Source organism: Capsella rubella, unplaced genomic scaffold (genome assembly GCF_000375325.1).
Source record: "Capsella rubella cultivar Monte Gargano unplaced genomic scaffold, Caprub1_0 scaffold_7, whole genome shotgun sequence".
Lineage (NCBI taxonomy): Eukaryota > Viridiplantae > Streptophyta > Magnoliopsida > Brassicales > Brassicaceae > Capsella > Capsella rubella.
Window position 1 is genome coordinate 1,668,066 of NW_006238917.1, and position 10,873 is coordinate 1,678,938.

Sequence of the window (10,873 nt, forward strand, 5' to 3'; positions counted from 1 at the left end):
ATAGCTTTGAATGGTTATGGCTTAGCTTGTGTTCTATAATTCGAGGGATCGATAATGGATACATGAGATTTATTATTATGTGTAGCAATACAAAATTTTAATTAAAGGCCAGAAGGTGATTTTGCTGGTGCAGTGGTGCTCTTGAGAGACGTACTGTAATAGGATGAAATTGACAATGATACACAAATTAAACTAGTATGGTGAGATCGTAGAAACCTGCAAAAGAAGAGAATTCATTAAATCAATCTGAGTTAGATACAAGTGAAGTAAAGTGAGATTAAGAGGTTACCTCTTCAAAAGCCATCTTCTTTTTATTCATGCCTTGTACTCGTGAACGTGAAACCACTTAGTTGATGACCACTTGTTTCCTTTGATCACTGGACAACCACCTGAATCAATCAAATACATGGTTTTAGATCTCTACTAATTATCTCATTGCCAATATATCTATCTGACTCTTTCTCTCTCACCATGCAAGCTAGAAGGGTCTAGAGACGCGTCAGGCTGCATGCTCCAGAAGAGTAAAGCATCTCTCTTCTTTGGTAAAACAGAGAGTCCTGTTTTACCACATTCTGAGAGCTCGTCCCACCACGGGACATCACTAATGTTTCCTTTGGCTGTAGGGAAAACAGTTTCGCCGCCTTCTTCAACGTCCGAGCTAAGTATTACAATATTCAAATTAAGGCAGAAGATTACCTAACAAGAAAGATTGTTATTAAGGGGTTTTATGGTTACGTACAGGTACATAAGAACCGTAGCAATTCTTTGCCCTCCTTTTCTGGTATTGAACTCATCAAAGAAGTAGTCGTGGTGAGGTTCATATTTTTGCCCAACTTCATAGTGGAGAACTTGTAGCCCTTCTCCATGTTCTGCAATTACATTACGTTAACTACATTTCGACAAAGCTGAATTTGTCGTTTCCTTGTCTCATGAACTTTTACTAAGATTTAGATACAATTAAAAGCGGAAGACATGTACATACCTATAGGAATGAAGGTAAAATCTGAAATCCTCTTCTCAATATCTTCCACGATTTCGTCTTGTCCTCTTTTAAGAAAAGTTCCTGAACTGGTTCGTGCTCTGCACAATGAAGAATATATGGAGATTAAGAATTCTCAAAATGTTTCCAAAATTAAGCATGAAGGGGGAAAAAGGACCACACTAACCTGCTGTCTTTGCTCTTTCCGGTTTTCACATCAACCACCATTGACTTCACCATACTAGGTTTTGCGAGGCTTATCAAGTGCTCACATTCTTCATTTGTCTTACATAATTTTAGAAAGAAAAAAAAAACAAAGCCTAAAGATCAAATTCCAAACTTTTGAAATTATGTATATACCATTTTAAACACATGAAAGTCAATAACTAAATGAGTAAGAACTAAATACAAATACTACATGTTAATATCTTAGCTTGTCTAACAAGAAACACTTAATTAAAACTATATATATGAACTAGCATATGACGATGTTGAAGCATTTTAAACAGAACTTTATCGGAAAAAAATACCAAGAAGTTGTGGTAAACGAAAGCTCTAGGCTCCCACGAGATAACTTCGAGCCATCCATCACCATTACCGTCTTCTTCATCTCCATAACTCTCCTTACTTAATGAATTCAAAAGAGATTACTTTAAATCACTTTAATGTAACACATAAAAACACACAAAAACATCATATATATCCCTAACCTCTCCTCGATCGTTTGTACAATAGTGGTCAAATCCATCGGCCTAGATGAGTTCTTCTTGATGCTGGGTAGTGAAAGGATTCCGAGACCGACAAGGATCAGAATGACGAAAAGTACAAGTACGAGAACTGTGAAAGCTTGCATCGATAAAGATTTACGTGGCGGCTGATGACGGAGATGCTTCGGTTTCTTCGCCATTTTTGTTTTGATTCGACAAATTTTGAGGAATCCTAGATAGATAACTAAATCGGAAAGACCAAGAACAATACACCGTTACATGAAAACATGCATTCGAAGATGAAAGCTAAAGTACACTTTTTTTTGTTGGTTGCTTTGTTTTCGTCTTATCGTGACTATTATATACGGAAACAGATTGGCTAGCTTCGCACAACTTGACTTTAGAGTTTGGACTGTGCATCGATGTAATTATGAGCTCACCCTACTTTGAAAAAACAACAGTAATTTTTTCTTGTTATATATAACTCGCAAATCATTCACTAATCCTTAAAAAAAAAAAAAAAAAAATTCTCGTATAGTATACAACTCCCAACGCATATTATTAGATTTAAACTCGTATAAATATAAACCACAAATTGAACATGACTACACATAAATGTTGGTGCCAATAACTACGATGACAATATTATGTTAAAAAAGGTAGACAGATGTAAAATAGAACTAGTTAGAGCAACATTATAGGGGGATCTTACACCCCCTATAATGATGACCTTAGTTCAGTATAAGCATTAATTTAATTGATGCTTTTTTTTTTTTTCCACTTCATTGCAGCAAAAAAAAAAGTGAAATGATTTGGTTGATTCATTAATATTTTAGTTTGCGTTACCCTTGGGGAATATTTAAGGAGTTAGGTATCTTCTGTTCTGAAGATTACATGAAGAGAATTAAACGTTGCATGCATATAGATTACAGATTAGATTAGTTTTAGCTTTGGGACCTCTCTTCCTTTATAGATTTGGCCACTAGCAGTTAATTAAATAGAAACTTCAATGGTTTTAGATTTTCTCAGTCCACCAAACATTTTGGTGAAATAAATGTAACATGCATTCAGAAATTGTTCTACTATTTTTTGACTAGTAGCTATAAACAAATATATCAAACCGAAAGATACACAACTGAACCGATATGAACCGAAATAGGATTGATTTAGCCAGCGCCGACGCAGGCCCGTTACAAACCGTATATGTAGTTGTTTTTAATTGGGCCTGAGATAGTTACGGCCCGATTAACAAAAACCGACCTCTGAGTCGCCTCTTCTTCTATAAATAGAGGCTTAGGGTATGGATGTGTTCTCTTTTGCTCATCTCTCTTCGTCAGAGACGAGAGATATCCAGATCTGGTCGCGTCAAACCAGAGAGGGAAAAAAACTCGAAAACAAAACAAATTAGCTAAAGTAACTGTAAACTGACTTCACGGATTCAAACAATTTGGCAAAGAGGAAACGCAACTAGGGTTTAATTCGATTTTTGATTCTCTTTATAATTCACGTTCTAGGGTTTTCGATTCGTCTTTGATCGGAGTTTAGCCGCCATGGATACACGATTTCCGTTCTCTCCGGCCGAGGTCTCCAAAGTCCGGGTGGTCCAGTTTGGTATACTCAGCCCCGATGAGATCGTAATGTTCCTCTCTCTCTCTCTCTCTCTGTCGCTTTCTCTAGCTCTTTTCAGTTCATTGCTCCCCGGCGGGGTAATTAGAGTGAAATCAAAGAATTCGATTGGTTTAGCTGGGGAGCATGTTCTTTTCAATCTATTCATCTTAATTGGAAGTCACGAGTAGGAAATTGTGAATAGTTGGTTGGTTTCTAATGTCTGTTTCCGTTTTTCTTCTTCAGAGGCAAATGTCTGTTATACATGTTGAGCATAGTGAGACGACGGAGAAGGGTAAACCTAAGGTGGGAGGGTTGAGTGATATCCGGCTTGGTACGATTGATCGGAAGGTGAAGTGTGAGACATGTATGGCTAATATGGCTGAGTGTCCTGGGCACTTTGGCCATCTTGAGCTCGCCAAGCCAATGTATCATGTTGGTTTTATGAAGACTGTATTGAGTATCATGAGATGTGTTTGCTTCAATTGCTCCAAGATTTTAGCTGATGAGGTATGTATTTGTGACTGTATCCCTTCTTTTACTTCTTATAGAAGATAGATTTATAACTTTATTGGCTGTATTAGTGTTGGGACTAATCCAGTTGGTAATTTTCATGTAGGAGGAGCATAAGTTTAAGCAGGCTATGAAGATAAAGAATCCCAAAAATAGGCTTAAGAAGATTCTCGATGCCTGCAAAAACAAGACCAAATGTGATGGTGGTGATGAAATTGATGATGTCCACAGCCAAGACACCGAAGAACCAGTCAAAAAGAGCCGGGGTGGATGTGGTGCACAACAACCAAAGCTGACTATTGAAGGTATGAAGATGATTGCAGAGTACAAAATTACAAGGAAGAAAACTGACGAGCCAGATCAGCTTCCAGAGCCTGCAGAAAGGAAACAGACACTTGGTGCTGATAGGGTCCGTCATTTCTTTCTAATGAATTTTAGTCATTACCTCTTCATGTTTTGGGTAATCTGATGACATGTGAATTTTTTGCAGGTTTTGAGTGTTTTAAAAAGGATTAGTGACGAGGATTGCCAACTCTTAGGGTTCAACCCTAAGTTTGCTCGTCCTGACTGGATGATTCTTGAAGTCCTTCCTATTCCTCCACCTCCTGTCAGACCATCTGTAATGATGGACGCCACTTCCAGAAGTGAGGTAAGTCGACATTTATTAAGGACTTTTGCTTAGATTCTATTCTAGTACAGAGTTAGTCTTGACTGATAATATTACATTATTATTTTTGACTATAGCAGCTTAATTTGCATTACTGAGTTAATGCTTGTTGTTGATGCAGGATGACTTGACCCATCAGCTAGCTATGATTATTCGACACAATGAGAACTTGAAAAGACAGGAAAAAAATGGAGCGCCAGCTCATATTATATCAGAGTTTACACAACTCTTGCAGTTTCATATAGCTACATATTTTGATAATGAGTTGCCTGGACAGCCAAGGGTAATGCTTTTGTATCCTTCCAGATATCTGGTATGATACATATGGATGTTACTTTATCTGGGTTGGCTTTATTTCTTCAGGCTACTCAAAAATCAGGGAGGCCTATTAAGTCAATATGTAGTAGGCTGAAGGCAAAGGAAGGTAGAATCAGAGGAAACTTGATGGGAAAACGTGTTGATTTTTCAGCACGTACTGTTATTACACCAGATCCTACAATAAATATTGATGAACTTGGTGTACCATGGAGTATTGCTCTGAATCTCACATACCCAGAAACAGTTACTCCATATAATATTGAAAGGTTAGTACGTCTGGTGCTAATTTTCATTTCAGAAAGTTTTTTCTTTCCTGTTGTTGACAAGTTAGTTTTGCAGATTAAAGGAGATTTCAGAAAGTTTTTTCTTTCCTGTTGTTGACAAGTTAGTTTTGCAGATTAAAGGAGCTTGTTGATTATGGGCCACATCCTCCACCTGGCAAGACTGGAGCGAAATATATAATTAGGGATGATGGCCAAAGGCTAGATCTTCGGTACCTTAAGAAGAGCAGTGATCATCATTTGGAACTTGGATACAAGGTATATACTACTTTTCTTTATTCCATCTAATCAACGTGTAAAAGTTGCTTTTCTGAAAGTCATCATTCTTCATGCCTTCTTGGTCACAGGTTGAGCGGCATTTACAGGATGGCGATTTTGTTTTGTTTAATCGACAACCAAGTCTGCACAAAATGTCTATCATGGGTCACAGGATTCGGATTATGCCATATTCCACTTTCCGTCTGAATTTGTCTGTCACGTCTCCTTACAATGCTGATTTTGATGGGGATGAGATGAACATGCATGTACCCCAGTCATTTGAGACCAGAGCGGAGGTGTTAGAGCTGATGATGGTCCCTAAATGTATTGTCTCCCCCCAGGCGAATCGGCCTGTGATGGGAATTGTGCAGGATACCCTTCTAGGGTGTCGGAAAATTACTAAAAGAGATACCTTCATAGAAAAGGTAACAATAGCTATTGCTTGTAAATTAAATTTGAGTTTGATGAGAGGAGAAATCAAACTTGTATGCTGATATCGTTTTCATTTTACAGGATGTATTCATGAATACGCTTATGTGGTGGGAAGATTTTGATGGGAAAGTTCCAGCTCCTGCAATTTTGAAGCCACGTCCTCTTTGGACTGGCAAACAAGTTTTTAATCTTATCATACCAAAACAGATAAATCTGTTGAGGTACTCTGCTTGGCATTCAGATTCAGAGACTGGATTTATAACTCCGGGAGATACCCAAGTGCGAATTGAAAGAGGGGAACTTCTTGCCGGAACTCTTTGCAAAAAGGCCCTTGGTACATCTAATGGAAGTCTCGTGCATGTCATTTGGTAAGATACTGCATTATGTTTACTTGGTAGTTACACCAAGATCTTAAGAGTTTTGGTACCTCACACATTTTTCATGAGCTCTTTTGTTTTAATTTATGTTTATCTTGGCTTGCAGGGAAGAGGTTGGTCCTGATGCTGCCAGGAAATTCCTAGGTCATACTCAGTGGCTTGTCAATTACTGGCTTCTGCAGAATGGTTTTACCATTGGAATTGGTGACACAATTGCTGATTCATCAACCATGGAGAAAATTAATGAAACTATTTCTAATGCAAAAACGGCTGTGAAAGATCTTATCCGGCAGTTCCAGGAAAAGAAATTGGACCCTGAACCCGGCCGAACTATGACAGAGACATTTGAGAACAGGGTTAATCAAGTATGCTAAGGCTGGATAATTATTTAGTTTTCGTTTCATGCTCTGTCAGAACTCTGTGCTGACTCATAAAATATCCCTGTAGGTCTTGAACAAAGCTCGTGATGATGCTGGAAGCAGTGCTCAAAAGAGTTTAGCAGAAACCAATAACCTTAAGGCTATGGTGACAGCAGGATCAAAAGGAAGTTTCATTAATATTTCTCAAATGACAGCGTGTGTCGGTCAGCAAAATGTTGAAGGGAAGCGGATTCCATTTGGATTTGATGGTCGAACATTGCCACATTTCACCAAAGATGATTATGGTCCCGAAAGTCGTGGATTTGTAGAAAATTCATACCTACGTGGGCTGACACCTCAAGAGTTCTTTTTCCATGCCATGGGAGGAAGGGAAGGTCTTATTGATACTGCTGTGAAGACATCAGAAACTGGATACATTCAGAGGCGTTTGGTAAAGGCTATGGAGGATATTATGGTTAAATATGATGGGACAGTCAGAAACTCGTTGGGTGATGTTATTCAATTTCTCTATGGGGAAGATGGTATGGACGCAGTATGGATAGAATCACAGAAGCTGGATTCCTTGAAAATGAAGAAATCGGAGTTTGATAGGACTTTCAAGTATGAGATTGACGATGAAAACTGGAATCCTACATACCTAAGTGATGAACATCTGGAGGACTTGAAAGGGATTCGGGAGTTGCGTGATGTATTTGATGCTGAATATCAGAAACTTGAGACTGACAGATTCCAACTTGGGACAGAAATTGCAACAAATGGTGATAGTACTTGGCCATTGCCTGTTAATATCAAGAGGCATATCTGGAATGCGCAGAAGACTTTCAAGATTGACTTGCGCAAGATTTCGGATATGCACCCTGTTGAAATTGTCGATGCGGTAGATAAACTGCAAGAGAGGCTGTTGGTTGTTCCGGGTGATGATGCATTGAGTGTGGAAGCACAGAAAAATGCAACACTGTTCTTTAACATTTTGCTTCGCAGCACTCTTGCTAGTAAAAGAGTATTGGAGGAATACAAACTCAGCCGCGAAGCTTTTGAGTGGGTCATTGGTGAAATAGAATCAAGGTTTTTACAATCGCTAGTGGCCCCAGGGGAAATGATCGGTTGTGTTGCTGCTCAATCAATTGGAGAACCTGCTACGCAGATGACTCTTAACACCTTCCATTATGCTGGTGTCAGTGCAAAGAATGTTACACTTGGTGTTCCCAGGTTGCGTGAAATTATTAATGTAGCTAAAAGAATCAAAACACCGTCCCTATCAGTCTATCTTACCCCGGAAGCTAGCAAATCAAAAGAGGGGGCTAAGACTGTTCAGTGTGCTTTGGAGTATACTACTCTCAGGAGTGTCACTCAAGCTACGGAAGTCTGGTATGACCCAGATCCAATGAGTACTATCATTGAAGAGGACTTCGAATTTGTGAGGTCCTACTATGAAATGCCAGATGAAGATGTTTCTCCCGATAAAATATCTCCTTGGCTGCTTCGTATAGAGTTGAATCGTGAGATGATGGTTGATAAGAAATTGAGTATGGCGGATATTGCGGAGAAGATCAACCTTGAGTTTGATGATGACCTGACTTGCATATTCAATGATGATAATGCTCAAAAATTGATCCTTCGAATTCGTATTATGAACGATGAAGGCCCAAAGGGAGAAATGCAAGATGAATCAGCTGAAGATGATGTTTTCCTTAAAAAGATTGAGAGCAACATGCTGACAGAAATGGCGCTCAGGGGTATTCCAGACATCAACAAAGTTTTCATTAAACAGGTTAGAAAAAGCAGGTTTGATGAGGAAGGAGGATTCAAGACATCTGAAGAGTGGATGTTAGATACAGAAGGTGTTAATCTCTTAGCTGTTATGTGCCATGAAGATGTGGATCCAAAGAGGACAACAAGCAATCACTTGATTGAAATTATTGAAGTTCTCGGAATTGAGGCAGTTCGCCGTGCTTTGTTGGATGAACTCCGTGTTGTGATATCCTTTGATGGCTCTTATGTGAATTATCGGCATCTTGCCATCTTGTGTGATACCATGACGTATCGCGGTCATCTGATGGCCATCACTCGACATGGTATTAATAGAAATGACACTGGGCCTCTGATGAGGTGCTCTTTTGAAGAAACAGTTGATATTCTGTTAGATGCTGCAGCTTATGCTGAGACAGACTGCTTGCGGGGTGTTACTGAGAATATAATGCTGGGTCAACTTGCACCAATTGGAACAGGAGACTGTGAACTGTATCTGAATGATGAGATGCTGAAGAATGCAATTGAACTCCAGCTACCCAGCTATATGGATGGTCTGGAATTTGGAATGACTCCTGCTCGCTCACCAATATCAGGGACTCCTTACCATGAAGGCATGATGTCCCCGAACTACCTGTTAAGTCCAAATATGCGTTTGTCGCCAATGTCAGATGCACAGTTTTCTCCATATGTTGGTGGAATGGCCTTTTCGCCTTCTTCATCTCCAGGCTATAGCCCGTCATCTCCTGGATACAGTCCTACTTCCCCCGGTTACAGTCCCACTTCACCTGGATATAGCCCGACTTCTCCTGGTTATAGTCCCACTTCGCCTACCTACAGTCCAAGTTCTCCTGGCTATAGTCCAACAAGCCCTGCTTACTCTCCTACAAGTCCTTCCTATTCCCCCACCTCGCCGAGCTACAGCCCCACGTCTCCAAGCTATAGCCCAACATCTCCAAGCTACAGTCCAACATCTCCTAGCTACAGTCCAACATCCCCTAGTTACAGCCCGACTTCACCTGCTTACAGCCCAACATCACCTGCTTATAGTCCGACTTCACCTGCATACAGTCCAACCTCTCCTTCTTACAGTCCAACTTCACCATCTTACAGTCCAACATCGCCTTCTTACAGCCCTACCTCACCATCCTATAGTCCGACATCACCATCTTACAGCCCTACTTCACCTGCATACAGCCCCACATCTCCTGGCTACAGCCCAACTTCCCCAAGTTACAGTCCAACATCACCAAGCTATGGCCCTACGTCTCCAAGCTACAACCCTCAGTCTGCTAAATACAGCCCATCTCTTGCTTACTCTCCCAGCAATGCAAGACTTTCACCATCTAGTCCGTACAGTCCTACATCTCCAAGCTATAGGTTAGTAGTAAAGATATCTTTATGAAGCTTTTCGTATCCATTGTGATATTGTGTGATATTCTCTATTTATTAACTCTTAATATTAATTCTGCAGCCCGACATCACCATCATACTCACCCACATCTCCATCTTATTCACCTTCGAGTCCAACATACAGTCCCAGCAGGTTTGACTGTTACCCGCATCAAAGCTCATTTGAAAATTTTCATAATATATTTACTCTTTAAACATTTGGAATTCTGCAAATAGTGTAACTTGGTTTGTTGTTCTCGAATTTTGTCTCAGCCCTTACAGCTCAGGAGCAAGCCCTGACTACAGCCCAAGCGCAGGCTACTCGCCAACACTTCCCGGTTATTCACCATCCTCCACGGGTCAGTATACCCCACACGAGGGAGATAAAAATGACAAGACTGGAAAAGATGTCAGTAAGAATGATAAAAGCAATCCTTGAAAGGGAGAGAGACAAGAGACATCCTAAGTTTTAGGTAACAACGTCTAAATATCTTGGAACCATTGGCTTTGAAATTCCTTGTAGCTCACCAACTTAGGCACGTGGTATTTCGTGTAACCCCCAGGGGATAAAATCAAGAGACGGTGAAGGCTGCCAAAAGGAAGAAACGGTTTCAAACGGGATCTTCTTTGGGAAACTTTGTGAAGGGTTTTCTTAGTAAATCCGTTTTTTTTTGTGAGTTGTATATTATTCTAAACCTATCCATAAAGCCATGTCCTCACCCCCAAAAGAAAATAATATAACCAAAAAAAAAAAAACATATCATAAACTTTAGGCTTTTCGTCTGGTTTAGTTTTCTGCTGTGTTTGATAATTTCAGAAAGTAAAACATGTGAAACGGTTCATTTTGTAATACATGAAAGTATTCTTTATGCTACTGTTGCTTCATTGAGTAGATATGAATTTGATAATACTTTTGAAGTTTTGCTCTTTTGCTCCGACAAGTTCTGATTGACATGTGACCACTTTAAACGGCTATACTTTCTGATATAAGTTTAGTTCTTGTTTTATTCACAGTATTAAAAGAAGGGTTTTTGGGATTTTATGTGATTCATCGATAGTCCCATTTATTTAATTTGCATATACTTTTTTTTTTTTGTCGGCAATTTAATTTGCAAATGGATATGGTGGGTGAATCTCAGATTCGCATCGCTGGTTTTTGACTCGAGTTTTTTTAATTATTTGTTCAAAGACAGAGAAGAGAAGAGACCTCGTCAC

The 10,873-nt window shown here is 39.6% G+C and overlaps 2 protein-coding genes across 2 annotated transcripts; one reads left to right on the forward strand and one right to left on the reverse strand.

Moving 5' to 3' along the window:
* Nucleotides 1-5: 5 nt before the first annotated feature.
* LOC17878169 (probable prolyl 4-hydroxylase 8) lies at nucleotides 6-2,002 on the reverse strand. Its single transcript, XM_006285480.2, has 8 exons — nucleotides 1,690-2,002; nucleotides 1,510-1,606; nucleotides 1,167-1,264; nucleotides 983-1,080; nucleotides 740-869; nucleotides 471-658; nucleotides 290-389; nucleotides 6-216 (listed from the first exon to the last, which is right to left on the reverse strand). The coding sequence occupies exons 1-7, from the start codon at nucleotides 1,884-1,886 to the stop codon at nucleotides 316-318; spliced, it is 882 nt and encodes a 293-aa protein (XP_006285542.1). The 5' UTR covers nucleotides 1,887-2,002; the 3' UTR covers nucleotides 6-216; nucleotides 290-315.
* A 1,004-nt stretch (nucleotides 2,003-3,006) lies between these two features.
* Nucleotides 3,007-10,570, forward strand: LOC17879200 (DNA-directed RNA polymerase II subunit 1). The gene is made up of 14 exons (XM_006282928.2): nucleotides 3,007-3,320; nucleotides 3,538-3,801; nucleotides 3,911-4,213; nucleotides 4,295-4,453; nucleotides 4,593-4,754; nucleotides 4,835-5,055; nucleotides 5,187-5,328; nucleotides 5,418-5,753; nucleotides 5,842-6,128; nucleotides 6,244-6,502; nucleotides 6,585-9,646; nucleotides 9,741-9,812; nucleotides 9,932-10,131; nucleotides 10,222-10,570. Exons 1-13 carry the CDS (start codon nucleotides 3,237-3,239, stop codon nucleotides 10,095-10,097), a joined length of 5,517 nt encoding a protein of 1,838 aa, XP_006282990.1. The 5' UTR covers nucleotides 3,007-3,236; the 3' UTR covers nucleotides 10,098-10,131; nucleotides 10,222-10,570.
* Nucleotides 10,571-10,873: the final 303 nt, after the last annotated feature.